Genomic DNA, 23458 nt, shown 5'->3' with positions numbered 1-23458 from the left:
ATGTTTGTAGAGATTTTATTCTGTGACTTGTCCTGATTACCTTTTCTGTCAGCTCTTTTCTTAGAAAATATCTGCCACCAAAGGCTCTCCCAGCACTCTAATGGCTTCCTTCTCTGCTGAGGTCCAGGCATGGGCATTTATCTGTCTTAAGGCATCTCTTTTGTTTGAAGTTTTTAGACACACCCTCCTGCCAGCCTCACTAGAGCATGGTCCCTCCACGTGGTCCTTCTCTGGGTGAATGGCACTACCACACAGTAGAGGACTACCATGAAATGTCAGCTGATCTTGGTCTCACATCTAACCAGTAACGAGGGTCATTTGACCCACACTTGATAGTTGTAAATGAGTCATTTCTCATCACTGAAACTCCAGGGCAGCTGCTTGAGAGTGCCTGTCATCTTTCCTAAGTACTCCCCACTGCTCCCCACCTCCAGATTTACCCTTGGCTAATCCATTCCCACCCCTGTTGCTAAAATGCTCTTCCTGAAAAGCAGAGGTTCTGAACTTATCAAGTCATATGCCCGCTTAGAATTTATCCCTGGTTCTCCACTACCTTCCTGAGAAAACCCAAGCCCTTCAGCATGACCGTGTGATTGTGGAAATCTCTTGCTGGTTGGCCCTGCCTTTCCAATCTCCTTGTAAACCATGTTCTTAATATCCAAGTTCACATTTAGCCTACACTCAACCGCTTTTTTCATGTTCAGCAGACTCATGATATCTAATGAGTCAAAATATCAGCCAGAGATTAAGCCATAGGAGAGCTTGACAGGGCCTGGAGGAGGATCATTTCCCAAGATTCACACACGGCTGTGGAGAACTGCGAACATTAGTAGAAGATTTGGTTCTCCCATGTGGGACTCTTCTCACAGCATGGTGGTTAGCTTCGCTAAGACTGAACAATGCTAGCCAGAGAGAGAGGGAGAGGGAGAGAGAGAGAAGGAAGGGAAGAGAGTGAAAGGGGGAGAGGGAAGGGATAGGACAGAACTTCCTTTTGAAATCTCTACTCAGAAATCATGTGATATCATCTATCATGTTCTTTTCGTTAGCAGAAAGTGATTAAATATAATACACACACAGAGGTGAGAGTCAAGGAAGACCAAGGTCTCCTTTTTAAAAGAAGCACCAAGGAATTTCAGACATATTTCATAGTTACTGTCAAAGCTGGCAGTGAGGTCTAGATTTTCCCCATTTGTGAGAGTTGTGAAAAATACCATAGAGAGTGGAGGACATACACCGCCCAGTGAGTCCTACTGCAGCCCTGGAGTCACACAGTAGGAGAGCCGTAGTTCGCTCCTGAGAGGAGCCAGCACACTGTTCTGTTTAAGTGAAGCTAACTCTGGTCATAATCGCCTGCTCAGTCACTGCCTAGCTATGCAAGCTTCAGTATTACACTAATCTCTATGTGTACACACACACACACACACACACACACACACACACACACACACACACACACACACACTGTGAAAACTGCAGAGGGTTGCTTTGAAGAATAAATGAAAATGTTTGTGGTAAGTTCTTAGCCCAAAGCCTGGGTGGTAAGCAATTAAGTATCACTTAGTAGTAATGCTTGTTTGTCTTCTAAGTATCGAGTGCTAGACCTCAGCTAGGCAGGATAAACTAAATGATATTCCAAGTTCCCCTCATCCCCCAGACTTTTAGTTCAAAGAGTCTTTGGGACAACCATAGCCACTTCCTATGTGAGGAGCTAACTGCCAACTTGCCCGTGGTTCACATGGATGAACATGGGCTTATGGCCCACCCAGGGTAACCTTGATATCCACAACATGTGGCATCTGTCCCTTAGTTACCTGTATCTGCCTTTTGTTTTCAAGGTTAATTTCTTCATCTTCCTCAAGATTCTCAAGCTTCTCATTTCTAAGCTCAAAGCTCATCAGATGTGCTTCAGAGACTACAAATACAGGTGAGTGGCTGGAGGCCAGTGTTTAGCAATTTGAGGTTATTTTGACTATCCTTGATGTCAACCAAGTCTTGAGATAGGAGGAACAATGTATCCCTTATTACTTTCATTTCTGTGACCAAATACTGGACAAAAAGCAGCTTAATGAAAGACATATGTTGGCTCCTGGTTTGAGAGAGCACAGTCCATCATGGCCAGGAAGGCTCAGCCAAGCAAGCAGCTCACGTTCTTGGTGGCGACTGCTTGAGGCTCATCATCACTTCTCAGTAGGTCAGGAAGCAGAGCTCTCCCTGAAATGAGGCCGGGATATAAATGTCAACTGCAAACCTCTATATCCCTATGTCTGCCAACTAGACCACATGACCAAAAAGATTCTACCAACTTCTAAAGGAACACTACTAGCTTGGGAGTACACATTTAAACAAATGAACCCATAGAAGATATTTCACTTTCAAAGCATAGCATCCAGATTGTAATGATGTACTTGTCTCTTAAGGTGAGGTGAGAGAAGAGAGCACTTATGAGAAGCTGTTGAGGTGCATGTGACCCTTTTGCCAATGACTAAGCCCTTCTAAACACATGATGATGATGTAAGGGCTGAACAGTCAAGAACATATTAATGTCCTGTCAGGAGACTGTAAAAATAATGGTTATTGTAGTTACTTTTCTATTGCTATGATAAATCACCATGACCAAGGAAACCTATAGAAGAGAGAGTTAATTGGGGGGGGTGCTTATAGTTTCATAGGCTTAAAGCTTATGACCATCATGGCAGGAAGCCTGGCATCAGGCAGGCAGGCAGACATGGCACTATAGGGTAGCGGAGAGCTTACATTGTGATCTATAAACCTGAGACAGAAAGCAAAATATGGGGAATGGCACGGACTTTGGAAACCTAAAAGCCTACCCCTAGTGACACACCTTCTCTACCAAAGCCACCTCCTCCACCAAGGCCATACCTCCTCCCCCAAGGCCATAACCGCCTAATCCTTCCCAAACATTCCACCAGCTGAAGACCAAGTAGTTAGACAGATGAGCCTATGGGGGCCATTCTTGATCAAACCACCTCCATGGTCTAGGGTCTTAGAAAGTCTTGTATGCAGGGTAGTTTGTGTCTGTTGCGGGATTATTTAAGGAAAGAAGTGTTTAGAATCCATAGAAATGGTTGTTACACAGTTCCCTTTCTTTTGTGACTCACCTTTGTGGTGTCTTATCTTTAGTACCCTACAGTGACAACAGTCTCTATTCATAATAAATCAAATGACAGGCTTTTATTGGGAGCAGTACTGCTGTAAAAAGAATGAATGAATGAATGAATGAATGAATGAATGAATGAGGAGCGAATGGCAGGCGAGGCCCTCTCCCTCCATTTCTAGTTATTCTTCTAGGTGGCAGGTCAACTTCACTAGGGCTGGAAAGAGAATGTGTATTTGAATCTAAAAAAAAAAAGCTCTGAGTTAGGGATTTTAGTTTACATAGCAGACTGTAAGCAGAGGGTGGGAGTGGAAACACCTCCAGCCATGTCGCAAACTATTTCTAAGACTGACTTTTGTGATGAAAAGTCAGATTTCCCCCATTTACAAGGCAAACATTCATTGGATGCTTCCGGTGTGCTTGAACAGAAGGTGAGCATGACCCGGGTCCCACACCAGGTTTTAGCAGTGTGTGTGCTACTGCAGCAGTGACGGAGACGTTGCTATGGAATAGACAGGGGGGAGGGGGCTTGGCTCCTGTGGCCCACTTTCTGGTGTGTGCAGTGGGAGAGTCATGACAGACCCATCTCCTGTGAACTGTCGCACCTGAAGGACATTGTCTGTGGGAAGCCACTTTGATCAGATATGGAGGCCGATGTCTAGGCATTTGCCCTAGACCCAGACCCTAAGCTCATCTTCCCAAGACTCTTACTCCAACAGATATAGAAGAATAAGCCTCTCCTAATCTGGAAAGCTTGCACATACACACACACACACACACACACACACACACACACACACACTGCATATAGTGCATATATATTATACACACACAGAGACAGACAGACACACTAGTGTATATACATATATATCCACATACATACATACATTATATACACACACACACACACACACACAGCATATATATAGTGCATATATATTATACACACACACAGACACAGACAGACACACTAGTGTATATACATATATATCCACATACATATATTTTATATATATATATATACACACACATACACACACATACAAATTAGTCGCTACTTAGATGTTTCATCCAAACATTTGGCAGAAACCCTTAACCTTGGGGAACGGGTCTGGTCTGGGCCCCAGGGAGTCATGCTGTCTTTCCTGGCGCCTCTAATCCAGACTCCAAGTGGCCAGACAGCATTTTTGGCTCCAGTCCCAAGACTCAGCCTCCTCACACCACTGTTCTCCAAGAATAGGCAGGGCTTCTAGAGTCCACTCAAGCAATGCCACCCCTTTGATACGCAAGTGCCCTGACTACCAGGGTACGTCGAGAGACTGCACAGAGGCAGAGACTTCCGGGAGGCAGAAGTGGAGCCAACAAGACTTGTCATAGTTAGGTACTCTGTTGCCGTGATAAAACACCATGGCCTAGCAACATGGGGAGAAAGGATTTAATTCATTTTATAGCTGCAGTCTGTCATCTGGGAAAGTCAGGGCAGAGGGCCCAGAATCTCAAGGCAGTTAGGTATCTGGGGGCAAGAACTGAGGCAGAGGTCATGGAGGAAGGCTTCTCATTGGCTTATTCCTCGTGGCTTGCTCTCTATTATAGCACACAGAATGGCCAACTCAGCAGCAGCACCTCCCACAGTGAGATGGACCCTCCCATATCAATTATCAATCAAGAAAATGATGCCTTTCCCATGGGCCAATCTGGTAGCAGTATATTTTCTCAGTTGAGGCTTCTATTTTCAAATGACTCTGACTTGGGCCAAGTTGGCATAAAACTAGTCGGCAGACATGAGACCCAAAGGCTGACCTCTATGGCTTTGTTTCCATTTCAAGTCTGTCATGTTTCCCTGGGACCTTCTTCATGCTCTAGACCCTCAGTGACTCCTAATAGTTGCCCAGTTTAGCTACTATGAGCATCTGGAGAGAGCTGGCTTGAAACACAGCCTTGTGGACCCCATCACTGGGTAGTCTGCTCAGGAAGTGTGGGTTAGAATCTTACCGTGTGGGATCTTTAGAGGCTTCCCCGGGAGACTCTGATAGACAGCCAGAATGGAGGACTACTATCAGATGCATTAGTACATGGAAGCCCTTCTTGGCCCATGGTGAATGTGCTTCTGTAGAGTCTCATTGAGTGACATCAATCTAGGGAAGGGTAGGTTAAGACGCTGGGGAAACCATATGCCTGGCAATCATTAAAGGTGAATTTTTGGGGGGAGGAGAAAGAATAACTTGGCTGACATATGCAATCTGTCTGGAATCTGCCTTTTCCTCTTTCTACTCTTGTTCAGGGAAAATGCTTGAGAAAAAGAACCTTGGTGTGAGTCTACCCAAAGGCTTCCCTGGGGTGAGGGCTCATTCTTGGGTGTTAGCTAGACTGTTGTGCATTTTTGAAGTCTGTGGAAGGAGGAGGTAAGGGGAGGGTGTTCCTCTCTAAGTTTTCCTGTGCTTCAAAAGATTTTCTGGTCTTAACAGAAGGCTCACAAATCCAGAGATCACCAGAATAGTGCTTGGTTAGCACTCTGTCAAAGCAGGGTGCCAAAGAACCCACTCCCTGCCACTAACCCCAGCCACTTCATTTCTCCAGCTGGCTTCCACGGAATCAAGTGGAATACGTTCTGAAAATGGTCTCCTTATGTGCTTTTTCTCTGACATTTTGGTCTTCCATATCTTTTCTACTGATTCACTCTTCCCAGGGAGAGCATGACCCGGTTGATTGGCATGATCCTACTAGTTTGTAGAGTGTGGAACTTGTCTCTGAAGACACAGACATGCTCTCACTGTGCTCTTTGAGCTGGAGAGTCCTTGCAGAATCTATGAGCTTGTTTGCCCATGTTGCTGTTGAGACGTCATACCAGCTGTTACATCCAAGGGCATCACCATGCCTGCCCCAAGCTGACCTCTTCTATATGCCCCGTGTTAATTTTCCATGAAAGCCCTCAGTGGGGTAAAGAGAGGGGCATGGTGTCAGTGCATGAGATACAAGGCTACCTCCAGCTCTCAGATTTGGGAGGCTTTTAGAATGCAATACTTGAAGCTCCAGTCCCTGTCCAGGAGTTTATTTTAGGAAGGTTTAAATTAAACACATGTAGACCTCACCCAAGAGGCAAGTTTTTAGAGGCTTTTTAGCTTTCCCCATGGGCCTCTGCCATCAGGTAAAGGAAACAGTAAATGGATCTACTGTCTGACTTGGAGAGGGTAGGTTGAGGCAAGGATGAAGGGCAAGCACTCAGAGGCTAACTGACTCTCAGCCTTTTCTCACTTCACTATTCTCTGTGGCTCCCAGCAGGGAGATAGCTCTCTTCCCCCTTATTAATGGTTTTGCTTCCCATGTGAGTGTGTAGCCCAAGCTCAGGGTGACTTTACAGGGAAGAGTAATTGCGGCACACACCCATCCCATTCTCTTTTCTGACAGGAGTTTCTGGAGGACAGCACGAGAGCAGAAAGCTTTTGCCTTGACTCATAGAGACCTTGGCTTGGGTCAGAAAGTTGTATAGATGATTAATGAGAGAAAAGCATATAAATGTAGAAGTTTTGTGTCATGGGAGCCCCCTCAAGGCAATGAAGACAGAGTGATCAAATGCATATTGCTTATGCTGGGTTTGATAAAGGATGGACAGTCATGGGGAGATATTACTGGACATATGAGGCATGATCTGATGGAATAGACTGGGAGATGTAGCAAGCCCTGTGAGTCCAGGTGCTTCTCTGTGGTCCAACGACTTCAATAATAAGGATGCTCCCTTCCTGTGGGAATAGGGAAGCCACCTTTCAAAGAAGGGTCTTGGGACATGCTTCAGGGAAAGCTCACATAATCCTTCTTAGGTCACATGAACTGCTATAAGAGGAGTCAAATGATCTAGCAACTTCTGCAGCTTTATCAATTTCCTTCAGCTTATCCTACTCCACCCGCCAAGTACCACCGTTGAGTGTTATGATTAAACCCCATCAGCCACAGACCAGCAGTATCACAAATGGGTGGTAAACTGACAAGCCCCCTTGGAGCTGTATAGCACCTGTTCTGCAAGGGTCTTAAGGTCTCCTGGGAGTTTATGTGTTGAAGGTTTGGCCTCCAGTCTGTGACACTCTTGGGGACAGGGTGATGAACGTTTAGGAGATGGAGCCTAGTATAATGACATTGGTCCCTGGGATGGGCTATTTGGCAGTGGGCATCTTCCTCTTACTTTTTGCCTGCTAGGCACCATGAGTTGTACAGCCTAGTGTTCCATGTGCTCTGCACCACGCTGTGATATCTTCACATAGCAACACCCCCACCCCCCAAAAAGGAGGTCAAGTGAGCATGGATTAAGCCTAACCCTCAAACAAGTCTCTGCTCCTTTATTTGTCACATGTGTCTGTCACCATGATGAAGCACAGCCATTTACGGGCAAGAGTCCTTTTAAAATGACAACCATTTCGATTGTTATTCCCCTTCCCGGTTTCCGGGTTAATAAAGAAAAAAAAGGGGGGATGAGAATGTGAACATAGCCTAGCAATTGAGAGACTCTGGGTTTATCACACATCCATACAAAAAAGTAATACTGAATAATGTACAGCTTCCTTTTAAAGTCTTCGCCCCAGGACTAGAGTGAGGTAGAGCACAGGTGAGTGTAAACCACAAGTGTTTTCTCATTCACTCTAGACACTGTGGTGCTCCCTAAAGTCTTGTGCAGCTCAGACTCTAGAATGTGGTTTTCTATTGCCCAGAGATCTGGAAATAACTCTGGGATAACAATGTGCCTATACCTTTTTCTTGGGAGAGAAAGTGGTGTACATAGTAGGTGCCCATTAAGTGTTTGCTAATTAATTAATTTTTGTTAAGCAAAGTATACGGGCTAGTTTTTGTCAACGAGATACAAACCTAGACATATCTGGAAAGAGAGATTCTCAATTGAGGAACTGCCTTGTTCAGATTTTCCTGTGAACATTTCCTTGATTATGATGTAGGAGGTTCCAGCCTACTGTGGGTGGTCCCTCTGCTTTTGTTTCCTGGCTCGAATAAGGAATCAAATGAAGCACGTACGGACAGGAAGTTATGATAGGCAAGATAATAAACAGCCCTCCTCTGTGGCCTCTTGTTCAGTTCTTGCTTTAAGTTTGCATCTTGATTTCTCTCAAAGGTAGACTGTAATATGAAAGTATAAGGCAAATAAATCCCTACCTTTCCAAGTCCAAAATGAATAAATAAATAAATAAATACATAAATAAATAAATAAAAATGATGACCATTGAGGCTGGTGGCACAGACCTGGAATCCTAGCTCCTGTGGAGGTTGAGGCAGAAGGATCGCAAGTTCAAGACTAGACTGAGCTGCAGAGGGCTGCCTGGACAACTTCCTGAGACCCTTTATCAAAAATTGAAGTAAGGGGGTTCTGAGGGACTGTTTAGTCAGTAAAGTGCTTGCTGTAAGCACAAGAACCCAAGTTTGGATGCCCAGCACATAGTTGTGTAAAAGATGGACAACTATGAGCCCAGTGCTGGAGAGGTAGAGACAGTAGATCCCCCGGGGTCACTGGCCACCACTCTAGCTGAATGGATGAGCTCCAAACTCAAAGAGAGTCTGTCTCAGCAGATGAGGACAACACCAGACATGGATGTTTGCACGCATGCACTCCCCACCTCCCACTCCCCGTCAGCCCAATCTGACCCCCTGCATCATTTGCCTAATCCTTATGAGGACCCTGCCAGGTGGACACTATTCTTTGTATAATCTTCTTTCTATAAATGAAGAAACTAATGGACAAAGAGGTTGAAGAATTCACCCAAGGTCTCACTGAGTGGTTGGTGATGTTGCTATTTGAACCCACACCCTGGTACCATCCCTGTGTCCTACTGCCCTTGGTTTGAGCTTTCTACTCCCTCTGTACCCACTCATGTACCCTGAGCAGATGCTTAATAAATATTTGTTGAGTCCTCAAAGGACTGCAACAAACTGTACCATTTAAATAAACAGTCGGCTATGGATGAGAGAGCAGCATACACACAGTCCATAAGAGTAAACGTCTGGGACTATTTATGGTTTTCATTTGGGCTGAGACACAAATTGTACTTTTGTCCAAGGAGACATTAGAAGGGTGTGAGTAGTGGGGAGGTCCAGCCTTTATCTACCCAGAGGGGTGGTAGTGGCAGAAGTGACCCAATATGCCATTAGAGATGTGATGTTTGCCACATGGGTTATGGACAGGTTGAAAATGGAAAACAAGTAAAATCCAACAACGTCTGGAATATATTTTTAGTCTGCTCTCATTGCTGGCTTCCTGGTGTTGACGGATAGACTATGGCCATACCATCTGTGAATACTAGGGAAATGGAAGGAAGCCCTCTGTGTTCTCTTCGATACCGTTCTGTAGAACTAGCATCATTCCATAGTTAGCATGACTTTTAAAACCCTTAATTAGGCCAGAGAGATGGCTCGGTGTTTAAGGGTGCATATTACATTTCAGGGGACCTGAGTTTGGTTCCTAGAACCCATGTCAATATGGTTCACACCCATCTACAAGTGAGGCATCTTGCACTAACATGCAAACTCACATTTAGACATAACACACACACACACACACACACACACACACACACACACACTTGAAAAAAGAAACTTAAAAATCCATAATTGCCATGATATCACCCAAGAAATCAATTGCTGGTGAGACATGGGCCTGCACATAAGTATGTTGATGTGTATTATTGCTCTAGATAATCCAGAGTATGAGTCACAAGTTCAGGCTCTCGTCAGTGCAGAGCAAATATCATCAAGGGTGCAGGCCCTATGGAGGCTGGAGACCATTTAGAATCTAAAGGAGAACCACCAGCGAGCCATAGTTGATTGTCAAGCAGGAGTTTGTCGCCTTGGCTTCCGGTTGCTCTAGCTTCCACAAGATTAAAATGTGAGCATCCGCGCTTACATCTTCTCACTAAAGATGTCTCCTACTGTCAAAACAACTCTACATCCTAAGCAAAAGTAGTCTTTAGGTCAAATCCCAACCTCTTCCTTTTGCAACCTTTGAGCCAAAAGGGATCTTAACATTCCTGTATATTCAAACCAACAAACTAATCCTTAGACGCAGGGCTCAGTGGTAGAGCCATGTGCTCAGCACACGTGAGGCCCTGGTCTCAATCCTCAGCTATCAAAAAAGGGAAGAGATGGAAAAAAAAAGTCTCCCTGGAAATATTCTTTTCTAAGTGACACCCATGTGGGTGGGTGCGGGGGCAGAAGTGGATCTGAGCTCCCTTCAGGAGAAGCACATAACCAGGGTCTGTCACTCACCTCCCAAGTCGTGGGTTCCCCTGGCTGTCAAGGCTCTGGGGATGTCCAGCCCACATGGGCAGGTAGAGTCCCTTTTATGTGATGGCTATAAAGAAGCAGAAGGTTTTGCTGCATGGGTGGCCGTGCATTTCAGTGGGTCTCATAGACACAGGATGCAGTTTCGCCTTTTAGAAAAATGGCATGTGGACTGCTGACCACAGTAGCTTTCTGTATCTTTACCACCTTTCTCTCTCTCCCTCCCTCCCTCTCTCTCTCTCCCTCTCCCTGTCTCTGTCTCTGTCTCTGTCTCTGTCTCTGTCTCTGTCTCTCTCTCTCTGTGGGAGGGTTTGGGGGTTGGGCGTTGGGCTTCTTCCTACTCTGCCTCTTTAAGTACTTGGGTTAAAAACACATTACAATTAAGCTCTGTTTTTCCCCCCAGTGTGGATTAGACACCAGTTTCGTTTGTTTTCCCTGAACATGAGTCACCTTTGCTAATTCTGTTTACTTTAAGTCAAGAAGCAGATAGTGGTAAAATGAGGCCATTCCCAGCCTCCTTTACTCCTTGGAGTCCACTGTGGAGTTCTGCAAAACTCCACACTCTTGGGGGACAGCCTCCGGGACCTAGTAAGATGGCCCTTAATGCACATGGGAGACCTATTCCAGAACCCATCTGAGGTGCTGAATCCTTTTATTATACTTTATTTTTTAAGGTTTATTTTTATTTAGTTATTACATGCATACATCTATGTGGGTGCATGTCAGGTGTGTGCAGGTAGCCATGGAAACTGGAGGAAGGCAAAAGCTTCCTTGGAGCTGGAGTTACAGGTAGCTGTGAGCTATGTGATATGGATGCTTGGAACAGAACCTGGGTCCCCCGGAAGAAGAGCAAGCATTCTTAACTGCTGATGTATCCGTTTTCCGAGTCTATGTACTTTAAATCATCTCTGGATTATGTCTAGTACACAAAGCAGTGTGAATGCTGTGTAAATAGTTGCAGTGTTGCAATGTCTAGAGATAAACAATAAAGAAACGAATCTGTGCAGGTTCAATATGGACACAACTGAAGAAATCGTGTCCATCAATCTACAGTTGGTTGGCTCCTCTAGAGCAGAACTTACGCATTCTGAAGACCCACTGTATGTATTTTAAAGGCCTTGAAAGGAATTTTAATGGCCAGCCTTGCTTGGGATTCACCAGTTTGGAGCAATTGGGCCCCAGCTGTACACTCTGCTCGTGGGTGGTACAAAGGAATGTTTGTCTTTTTTGTGGTATGTGTAGACTGTAAACGACCGCCAACCTCCACACTGTGTACTTTAGTGTGCTTTACGAGAAGGATCAGTTTTCCATTTCCTGTGGCTCTTGCTGTCACAGGATTGAGGGACAGCTGAGGGCAGGCTCCACTTCAGGATGGGGATAGCTCCTTGGTGTCTCTGTGGCCCTGGGCAACTCATTTTCTTTCTTGTTTGAGGTTGACATTGGAAGCGCTGAATTTCTCGGGAGAGAAACCAGTATCAGGACCTGGCAGCCATGTACCCAGGAACTTGTTAAACTTGGGTGGTATCGAAGGTTGGCAGCGGCTCTCATAGAAGTGTATTATCCATCAGACACATCAATGTCTGTAGGCATGATATCCTACTGGGGCATAGTTCCTTCATTCATTCTGTAAAAGCTCCCTGAGTATTTGCTACACACAGGGATACAAGAATAAGTAAGGTCACAAAAGATGAACTGTTCATCAGAAGTGGGAGATTTACAGCACAGATGTGAATAGTGGGCAGGGTATCTTGCCCAGTCCCAGCAAGGCCCTCATGACTGATAGGTTGGTATCGTTTGCAGATTGGCGAAATCAACGTTGCTCCTCATTCCCTTGTTGGGGGTTCATGAGGTCCTCTTCACTTTCTTCCCCGACGACCAAGTTCAAGGATTTTCAAAACGTATTCGACTCTTCATCCAGCTGACACTGAGCTCTGTCCACGTAAGTTGTGTGACTCATGCTTTGGCTCAGAGAAAATACACAGGGTCCAAATAGAACTGAGCAGAGCTGGGGACCAACACACTTTTTCTAGTATTGGGGGGCTTTGTTGGTGGGTATCTGTGACATTCGAGGGTACGCAGATGGGGGAAGTGTTGCCTAGATCCTGCCGGCATGATTCAGTGACTCAGAAGAGAAAATGGGTCTTGTTCCTGGACTGTAGTAGGTGGTGTGACTCATGATCATATTAACTGTGAGTGTCACCTTGAAGCCTTTTATTAAGGGCCTATTTTTTGCTGTGTTATCTGCAGAACATTGTACAAAGCAGACCATTTCCATGCATCCCGTGACATGTATTCACTGCACACAATACTATTAAGGTAGGGAGGAGAGAGTCCAGATGAAGAGGCTCTTAATCCAGACAGATGGGTGTGCATCAAAACTAGAAACAGGAGTTCAGCTTTGGTTGCCTGGATGCTTTGTTTAACCACTGCTGTCTATGGACTGACAGCTTAGTGTGGCCTCCAACCATGACTTAGGAGTTAGACATCTAGATAGGGCATGGGGATGGGTGTGGCTAAGCTTTGGTGTGATGAAGCCTGTTGGGGCCCTGTGGCCTCACACCCCCACAGCAGCTTGTGCTGGGGCTAGCTTCATTTGATTTGAATTCCTGAGGCCTCAGTTTTTCTTTCTCCTTTTTTTTTTTTTTTTTACTATCAACTATGTTCCTTTCTTCCATTTGTTCTGAGGGTCTCTCGCTTTCCACATGTTCTCTCCTGTGATCTCTCTGTTGAGTGACTGCCGTTTTATGTGGCAGCTCCGGGCTCCCAAGAGCATGGGGAAGGGGGCGCTGGCATTTTAATGCTGAGGCTTGGAGCTGACATCTTGATGATTCCACTACACTCTGCTGTTTAAAGCAAGCCTAGAATGTCCTGGCCTAGTGAAGGAGGGTGAGACAGGAGAGGTATGGGTGTAGAGAGGTGAGGCTCAGGGGCAGAAGCCAGTAAGGCAGCAGGTAACAGTACAGTCAAAGTCCCCATACAGCAGTGGTCTTAGAATTAATAAACTTAACTGGGCAGTGGTGGTTCATGCCTTTAATCCTAGCACTTTGGAGGCAGAGGCAGGTGATTTCTATGTGTTCGGGGCCAGCCTGGTCTACATCTACAGGGTGAATTCCAGGACAGCCAAGGCTACAGAAAGAATCCCTGTCTCAAAACAAAAACAACAAAACAACAAACAAACACAACAAACAAACAAACAAAAAACAAAACCAAATGAAGAAATAAGACCACCCCCACCCCCCAAACCCAATCCAACCCTAAACCAAACCAATCAAACAAGAAAAGAATTAGTCAACTTCAACTCCAAATTAACCACTTTTCCCCCCTAAAGGAGCAGGGGAGCTCAATCACAGTCATAGATATGGTAGTCCTATTCAGGGCAAAATATAGATTTTTGTGGGTTAGCCAGAAGATGAGAGGCAGAGGCTGCTGTGATGGGCTACCCTGTGTCTCTCAGGAAGACTAAAGGATTGTGTACGTGCCCAAGTTTGCAGACATCCTCCAGGGAGATCAGAAGGGCTGTCCATGCCTCCCTGGATGAGTTCCTTCTCACATGGAGAGTAGACGTGGGAGGACCTGGAAAGAAAGGCTATGGAATGCCTCTTTACTGGCTGAACCTGGGATGTGCTCTCCAGTTGACACACAGGACTGATGGCAAAGTGTATGGGGACCTTATAACATGAGGTAGTTAAGCATAATTTCTGACCAGTCACTGGATCTCTGTTCAGCCAATATAAACAGGGTCAGGAGACTTGTCTTACAGGTAAGAACCCAATTTTTCTAAGAAGTTAAAAAAGATGATGTGTGTGTATACGTGCCTACATGAGTCTATGTACGGCCCATATGTTCAGGTATCTAAGAGGCCAGAAGGCAGGAGAAACTCTAGAACTGGAGTTGCAGGCAGTTGTGCATCCCACGGTGGAGGTGCCAGGAACCAAACCCAAGTCTTCTGCAAGACTTAACCGCTAAGCTATCCTCTCTCCAGCTCAAGAACCTACATTTTAAAAATGAGCACAGATGTCAATGGCTGCATATGTAGGGAGATGGGTATCATGGAAGTAATAAAAAATTACTAAACCAAAAGTCAGACCACTCAGTGGTGAGGAGGGGAGTAAGATAACAAAATCTTTGAAACCCTACTGAGGGCTATGGTTCAAGCTGGAAATCTCAGTGCTTACCAGCCTGGAGGAGGAGGAGTGTTGAAGTTTTGGGCTAGCCTGTTCTGCACAGGGTTTTCCAGCACAGTCTGAGGTACAGGGCAATACCCTCTTTGATCTATACTTCTTGGAAAAGAAACACACAGCAACAGCAACAGCGTTAATTTTAGGATCCAAAGTTAGGAGAAACAGGAATGTGTGACCCATACTGAGGAAAAAAATGACATCAATGACTAGAATGGAGATTTCTGCAGAACGGTGTCATCTCAGAACTACGGTGGCAGAAGAAAGAAAGAGCGAAAGCAAAGACAGGTCTGCGGAGAGGATCTTGTCAGCTTAACAGAGAGAAAACAGTAATGACAGAGCTTCAGTAACCCGGGTGATGCTCCAGGAAGCAATGTGTGTGCTCGGGGAGGCCTGATAAAGCTGAGACAAGAAGGAGGAGGGAAAATGTGCAGAAGCCATGCTCAAAAACTTCCCAGACTGGAGGAAACGCTTGAATTCCCGTGCACAATGGGCTGGAAGCAGCATCAAACAAAGGTTATTTACATCCAGAGACCTTGAAGTCAAAATGCTCAAAGTCAGTGGGACGCCATGGTCATGAGCCTGCAATCCTGACACTCAGGAGGCTGAGGCAGGAGGATCACAGACCCAGAGCCAGCCTGGGTAGGAGAACAAGAACTTAGCTCACAAACAAGATACAGTCTTCAATATGGCAAAAGAATAACAACCCTTTCACAACTGAGCCAGCCAGATGAGCAGGAAGGCAGAGGTGTTGCGGGGAGTGGGGGGATAGGGTTGATAAAAAGATGTCAGTTAATAGCTCCAGTGTTTGCAAAACTGTATCAAGATGAAGCTAACATATGTTCTTGGGTAGATAAAGACTGAGAATTTGATGACAGTCCCACACGTGGTTTCAAGGGAGGTCCTTTAGTCTGGAGGAAAGAAAAGACAATGTACAGTAACTCGAATTCACAAGAAGTTCAAACACTCTCAAAGGTTGATATGTAAATAGGAGAGACAACATAGTACATTGATTTTTTTTTTCCGTAACTGATTTAGAAGACACAAGATGATTGTACAATGTGATAATCGTTATGTTATTGGGTTTGCAACATAAAAATATCACCTACACATCACAGTAATAGCACAAAGAGGAATGAATAAATGGAGACATACTAAAATTTCTATATTTCACCAAAATAGAGTTACTATTAATATGAAATAAACAGTGACAAGTTAGGATGCATGCTGCACTCCCTCAGCTATTCAAATAACTACAGGGTTGCAAAAAACACCTTCAAGGGATTGAATTGGCTGGAAAGCCTGACGCCCCTTCAGTCCCAGATGCCCTCCGGAAGATGAAGACTGAGGGCTAGGGAGTGTGCATGGAAGTTTATGTAGAGGTTAAAGCCCTTGCCTGTAACCCAGCATGTCACACCCAGCATGTCACATAGAACACGGTGGGCATCCAAAGCATCCTGTGAGATTGGAACCAGGGGACATCACGTTACCTATCTATCCCACAGTCTTCAGGCCTCTGTCACAGGCACTGCGATCCTGTGCAGAGAGCAGAGAAAACATGCCAGCCCCCTTCATTCCCACCAGTGACTCAGGGACAGGGCACAGCAACAGTTCAACACTTTTCTTTCACTCCTATTGGAGCTCAGTTCTCTGGGGCTTTAAACGGAGGCACCAGACCCACTGGTAACATTTTTTCCCCATCATTGAAACCTGTTTAATTTATTTCAGCCTTTTGGGGGATTTCAAAAGCTAAGGGTTAGTGATTTGACTTTCCTGTGTTGCTTGGCTCTAATCTGCAAAGTGTAATCTTCAAAGAAAAAAAAAAGCAAAACAAAAGCAAATCCTGCAGCTGTTTGGTGGCCTTTTGACATACTGGTTAGCATAAGCCCCAAATCACCTGATAGCACACATCCAAGGCAAGCTGAGGATCAGACGCTCATGTGGAGATCATGGGAAACTTCACGTAACCCAAATGCTCTGGCCATTTGTGTAATAAAACACAAACGTTTAGGCTTAAAGCGGTAATGACTACTGTTTTTGATGATTCTTTGGGTTGGGCTGTGCAGGTTCCGTAGGCATCGTCTTTCTGATACATGTGATTTTGGCTGGACCTGCAAACATCAACCTGGAATGCCTGTCCTTGGTGGGTCATTCACATGACTACATGTTCATGTGACCTGTTAGCCAGGAGTTCAGCTAGAGCCATTGATCAGTGAGCTTCACTTCCTGTGTCTCTTGGGCATCTCACAATATAGCAGCTGGATTCTTGGAGCACCCCAAGAGCCAAAGTTCCAAGAGGGAGCGAGCGGGAATCTCCATCCTCCAAAGGCAGAAGCTCAAAAGTAAATACCTACCTAGAGCGATACCTTGCCATGTATGTGGCTAGACAGTCACAGGGTCACCTTGGACTCAAGAGAAGGGAAAACGAGATTCAGGCTTTAATGGGAGGAGCAGCTTTAGCTCCTCCCATTAAAGGTGAAACACTGGGGCTCTCTTTGGAGAAGGGCTGCCACTGTGGCTCAATCTAACCAGCAACAGAAGCTCTGCTCGCCTGGTTGTGCTACTGAGGAACGTGAGGATTCACAGAAGTGTGGCGCCATTTTCTGAAGCAGAATGGTGACAGAAAGTGCTTGGTTGTAGACAGGGGCTCCCATATCTCACCAAACAGAGATGAGTAGGGGGAAGGGCAGATGTGGAGAGGCATGTTTGGTGCCTTCTTGGTCATCTTGGTGACTTTATGAAAGGAATCGTTAGTCCCAACAGCTTTCCTCCTCCTCCCTCGCTGCCCTGGAGTCCCCTTCACTCTTTAAAGGTTTACTCCGTAGACAGCTTCGGCAGCCTCCTGTTTTCATCAGGTCTTTGGAGAGACTGCCACATGTTGGGGACACGGGAGAGCCATGTGTTCTGTGGGACCTGCTCTCTTCACACTTACTTTATCTGGAGCAGGAGCCAGACTGCAGGAAGACACATCTGTCATGTGAATCCTATTTTAGCTCGGTGAGGATTCTGGCGCACCAGGAGCCAGCTCTTCTCTTAGCACATGTTCAGAGGTGATTATTACTGTTCCTGTGACCCCACAACAAGCTATGACCCTCTGACTCCACTGTACGTGTGAAAAGGATACGCTGTATCTGCAAGCCTCCATCCAGCAGCAAAGCTACAGACTCTCCAGGTGCAAGAAGAAAGGGGGAAGCCCACATTTTTGCAGAATCTGAGCTGGCAGGATCCTGGCATTACTCAGAAGGGACGTTGGCAAAGGTGAATATGAAGAAGACCAGAGACAACTTCCTCCCAGGATTGCATTTCATTAACGTCCATCAAAAGATACAGAGATGCCGGGCATAGGGGTGCATACATGTCTGTAATCTCGTGATGTGAAATGCGGAGGTAGGAGTTTTGGATCACCTGAGCTACATTGTGAGACCACATCTTAAACAGATAAAGACAGACAGACAGATGGATGGACAGACAGACAATCAGACAGACAGACAGATAGAATATAGAAAACGTCAGCCTTTCATTGTGATCCTTTAGTTAAAGATGTGCCCTTCTTGTGGGGCCTGGCATTTTAAGAATATTCCTTTAAACTGTCAAATGTTCAGGGCCCACACATATCTGTTCCAATATGTCAAACACACACAGTGCATACTCCACAGATCTTTACATCAGTCAGGGAAAGCCAAGACACGTGTTCTAAGTAGTTATGAAAAGAATAGACTACAAGACATGCCATCACACTTTAGAAGTAGCTTGACATTGTATGAGACAAAACCCTTATGACAGAAACCCAACTCTTCATTCATCCATTCGATAAATACATAATGCATTTCTACTATGTGCCACATGTTTTTAGGTACTGAGGACCTGGTAGTGAAGTCTAGATGTGGATGCTGCTCTCGGTGTATTACAGAGAAGGGCTGATAAAAGACAATGTAACTCCAGTGCTTAAAGTTGGACGGCCTGAAAAGACCTCTTTGTGGTGATTTTTGAGCTGATATCTGAATTTTAAGAAGCCGAATTAGGTAGAAATTTGTGGAGAGAACATCTCAGGAAACAGATGGTGTGGATGGGCTGAAGGAATAAATGAGCTGTGGTAAGGCTGGGTGGCACCCCACACCCTTGTCTAGGCCCCTGTCTAAACATGCTGAACGTCGTCTACCCAGGTGTCAGGTTTTATAGGACAATGGCGTATGATTTCTGAGGCTAGGTCATTGAAAGAAGTGCAGCTTCTGCCTGGCTCACCCTCTCTGGGAAAGTCAGGCCCTTGAGCAACGCTCTGGACAGTGAACTGAGACCTACTGCCTTCAAGTTAAATGAATCTGAACATGGGTGGGGATTCTGAACATAAGCACCTTTGCCTGGGGCATATTCTGCAAGACTGTTTGAACATTAACTGGTAAATAACCATTATTACATGAAGAGGACATTTTGTTTCTATGACTGTGGCTATGTTTTACTGTGATATCAGGAGATTTCTGAGGTTGTGGGCCTCATTTTCAAAGAACAGCTCAGTAGTTAAGACTGTTAGCTGCCTTCGAAAGGACCTGAGTTTGGTTCCCAACATCCACATCGTGTAGCTCAGAACAGCCTGTAACTCCACCTCTAGGAGATCCAACACCCTCTTCTAGGTTCTGCAGGTACCTGACCACATGCTCGAACGAAAACACACACACACACACACACACACACACACACACACACACACACACACCTCTTTTAAAGTGTTTTAAAAAGTAATGATTTGAAGGCGTGATCTACAACTACACAGTCAGAGTCCGCAGAACAGAGTCACCAGCCACACAAGCCCCAACATCCCACATCTATATGGTAAGTCACTGCTGTGTGTAATTTGGTGACCAAAGCAATAAGGATTTCTTGTCATATGCGTATCCTGTGGCTGAGGGTCTAGCAGTCTCTCAGTGGACATTCTGGCTTAGCGTCACCAAGGTGGCTGGGATACAGTGACTCAGAGAAAATGGGGCATGAGACGCAGTCAGTACCACAGAGGCCCAGAGCCCAGATCATTTCAGATCGTCCACTCTTAGGAGAGTTTATTTTGTGCTAAGTGAGATGAGAAACCAATGGTGGGAAATAATCTTTCATTTAAAAAAAATAGTTAGACAAGAGCAAAGGATGTTTATTAAGTTGCATAAATGAAAATTTCAGACCAGCCATAACTGGATGCCAGTCCACAAATAATCCACAGGCCATTTGTCTCTCAGCATCACTAGTCTCAGCGGTTGGCTTTCTGCCCAGGAGGCCTTTCTCTCTGGATCGTGAGAAGATGCCAGCACTATCTCTGAGTTTACACGTCCATAATTATAATTATTTCGGCAGACACAAAGCGGGAGAGCACAATCTCTTTTTCTAGTGGAAAGAGCTCTGATTGGCCTTGCCCATGTCACAGAGCCTGTTTGGGACAATTATGACAGTGATGATCATCCTAAAACATGATTGACAGCTATGCCAGAGGCTCAGGGACTAAGGTAGGGAAAGAATACAAGGTAGCAGCACTTGCAGAGGCAGAGGCAGAGGCAGAGGCAGAGGCAGAGGCAGAGGCAGAGGCAGAGGCAGAGGCAGAGGCAGAGGCAGAGGCAGAGGCAGAGGCAGAGGCAGAGGCAGAGGCAGAGGCGAAGAGAGGCAGAGAAAGGCAGAGAGAGGCAGAGAGAGGCAGAGAGAGAGAGAGAGGCAGAGAGAGGCAGAGGCAGAGACAGAGAGAGGCAGAGAGAGGCAGAGAGAGGCAGAGAGAGGCAGAGAGGCAGAGGCAGGCAGAGAGAGGCAGAGAGAGGCAGAGAGAGGCAGAGAGAGGCAGAGAGAGGCAGAGAGAGCAGAGGCAGAGGCAGAGGCAGCCAGATCCCTATGAGGTCAAGACTAGCCAGGACTACATAGTAAAACCCTATACCAAAGAAAAGAGGAGGAGAAAATGAATTAGTCAATGACCACCATAGAAAAGTAAAAATGGGACTATGGCCTTCCCTGTATTTGTCCCATTAAATGAATGACCCAGGGTCTTGGGAGGACAGTTATCATGGACTTAAGTGTACCCACCAGCACCCAGGAGGCCACCTCTGTGGAAAGTGTGTGTCAAGATAAGAAGAGTCACCCACCAGCATGACCAACTCCATTCTGTGTAAGCACCACACCACATTTATACCTCTTCTCAGGGATCCTCGGTCACATCCTCCACTAAGTAGGAGTTCACATTTTATTTTCCTTTTCTTCCAGGGATTTCTGGTGGCCTTGCAGTATGGCTTTGCCAATGGAGAGGTATGTTTTCTGTGTTGCTGTTTAGTGGCTGGTGAGGCGGAGGCTGCAGTTCTATGCACCCTATGGGTATTTGTTTGTGTGATTGGATGACTGTCTTTGGCATGTAATGGGACAAAATTTTGTTGTAAGCATCCGTTAGAGAGAACAGGAGGCAGATTGAATGCATGGAAAACAATGTTAAGAACGGAGTGAGAATCTCAGAACCTAGCCCATGGTCTGTCGGAGACATGGTAGGATTCAAATGGGACAGAAGAGACGAGCATGAACTTTAGGATCTAGAAGTCTGCAACCTAAACATTGCAGATTGACTGCTTAGAAGCTCTGTGGTTTAGTCATTTGGCTTCAATTTTTCTCATCTGCAAAATGTGACTAACATGCTCTGGGCATGCTCAGCACACGCAAACACCAAACACCGGGAGCTATGTTTTTATTATTTTTTAATTTAACATTTATTGCATTCTGTTTGCTCTGGGTGCTATTTAGTTTTCTGCTACTGTGACAAACACTAGAGATAATCAACTTACAAAGACGGAGAGGCTTATTTGCCTCATGGGTTCAGAGGTTTCGGTCAATGGTTGGTTGCCTGGCCATCTTGCCTTTAGTCCTATGGTGAGTCAATTTATAGCGGTGGGAATGAGTAGTGAAGTGAGTGAGAGGGGGAAGGAAGGGAGAAGGGAAGGAATGATGGACAGAAGAAAGGATGAAACGAAGGATGGATGGAAGGAAGGTTAGAAGGATGGAAGGAAGGAAAGGACAGAAGGAAAGATAGAAGGATGGAAGGAAGGAAAGAAAGAGAGAGTTGGGGGAGGGAGAGAGTGAACTCATATTCCAATACCCTCTGCAGGAATAGCTCCTCCCCAATAACATAACTTCCTTCCGTTAGGCCTCATGCCTTAAAGATCCTACCACCTCCCAATGGGGCTAAGGGCTGAGACTAAAGCCTTCCGTGCAAGAGTCTTATCCAAAGTATAGCACCCGGGGAAAGGTGTAAAGGGGCCAGGGGCAGGAACCAGGATGGTGTTTTCAGGAGTCAGTGGTTTCCCAGCACCCTTTCCTCCTCTTCATCCTCCACTCCGGTGGTGGGGGCTGTCTCCTCCAGTAGAACACAACCCTGTCAGCATCAAACCTAACTTTTGCTTGGCTCACTGCTGTTTCTGTGTCTCACATGGGAGCTCCTTGTCTGCCAGGCAGGTTTCAGCCAAAACACCACTATGCAAAGGCCCCTCCTGAAGCCTCTATCCCAAGCTTCCAGGCTCCCATCAAAAGGCAGAAGGGAAAATGGTGGTGGAAGATTTTAAACTGCTTTAAATCTAGGGCTAAGCAATGTTCCACTCTATGCAATAAGAATCCACTAGGCAGAGGAGGGGGCTTGTTTTTATACGTAGAAAATGAATGAGGAAATAGAAATTAAGAAGAAAAGAAATTGCTTCCAAGTGATTTTTTTCTTTTGTAAGGCAGTGTCCTGATTAGGGTTTCTATTGCTGCAATGAACTGTGATAAAAAGCAAGTTGGGGTGGAAAGGCTTTATTTACCTTACACTTCCACATCATCAAAGCCAGTCAGGACAGAAACTTAAACAGGGCAGGGCCGGAGGCAGGCGCTGCTGCAGCGGCCCTGAAGCTTGCTGCTCGCTGGCTTGCTTCACATGGCCTGCTCAGACTGCTTTCTTATAGCACCCAGGATCACCAGTCCAGGGGCAGCCCCACCTAGTATGGCCTAGGCCCTCCTTCTTCAATCATGACTTAAGAAAATGCCCTTCAGGCTTACCTCCAGCCTGATCTTAGGGAGGCATTTTCTTAATTGGGGTTCTCTCCTCCCAGATAACTTTAGCTTGTGTCGAGTTCACATGAAATTATCCAGCACAGACAGGCACATGGATTTATGCAGAGAAGTGTCAAATGAACACGAGATTACTCCAGGTGACCTTTTTGTAGAAGGGTTAAGGTAGAGGGACTTTCATTACTGTATACGCTGAAACTGGCCTCTCTGGGAAATTTGGCTGGTAACTGGAACCTTGGTATGGGTGACTCCGTTTTGATTTTCAGCACAGGAACTTAGGCCTAGATTGTGCATGGCCTCCTCCAATGCTCGTTCAGCAGCTTTTACCACGCTGCCATACTGCTTCTGTCTTCAAGCTTCAGCGTCTGTCAGGCTCTGTCTTGCTTGTCTTTGCTCTGCTCTACCATCTAAGAGGTAAACTTCTCCAAGATGGCTCCCCAGTAGCTGCTCAATAAACGCCTGCTAGATGGATACCTGAGCAATGACTCCAAGATGGTGACCCCACCTTTGTCTCACCTGGCAGGTGAAGGCAGAGCTGCGAAAGTCATGGGGCCGCTTCCTATTAGCCCGCCACTGGGGCTGCAGAGCCTGTGTCCTGGGGAAGAATTTCCGGTTCTTGGGGAAATGTTCCAAGAAGCTGTCGGAGGGAGATGGCTCTGAGACACTCCAGAAGCTGCGATCCTCCACGTGCAGCTCACACCTGGCCTCTGAGACCCTGGGAGATGTTGGGGTACAGCCTCACAGGGGCCATGGAGCTTGGCCCCGGGGAAGCAGCCTGTCTGAGAGCAGTGAGGGAGACTTCACCCTGGCCAATACGATGGAGGAGATTCTGGAAGAGAGTGAGATCTAA

The 23458-nt window shown here is 45.9% G+C and overlaps 1 protein-coding gene across 1 annotated transcript in view; it reads left to right on the top strand.

Annotated features, from left to right (window-relative positions):
- Positions 1-23458, top strand: part of Glp2r (glucagon like peptide 2 receptor) — a 63028-nt gene extending 39570 nt beyond the window's left edge. The window contains exons 10-13 of the mRNA XM_032913828.1: positions 1836-1924; positions 12185-12323; positions 20788-20829; positions 23132-23458. Coding sequence (XP_032769719.1) covers positions 1836-1924; positions 12185-12323; positions 20788-20829; positions 23132-23458 — 597 coding nt within the window. The remainder of the gene's footprint in view (positions 1-1835; positions 1925-12184; positions 12324-20787; positions 20830-23131) is intronic.

Source organism: Rattus rattus, chromosome 9 (genome assembly GCF_011064425.1).
Source record: "Rattus rattus isolate New Zealand chromosome 9, Rrattus_CSIRO_v1, whole genome shotgun sequence".
NCBI classification, from domain to species: Eukaryota; Metazoa; Chordata; class Mammalia; order Rodentia; family Muridae; genus Rattus; species Rattus rattus.
The sequence above is the reverse complement of the archived record's forward strand: the minus strand, read 5'-3'. Positions and strand labels throughout refer to the sequence as shown.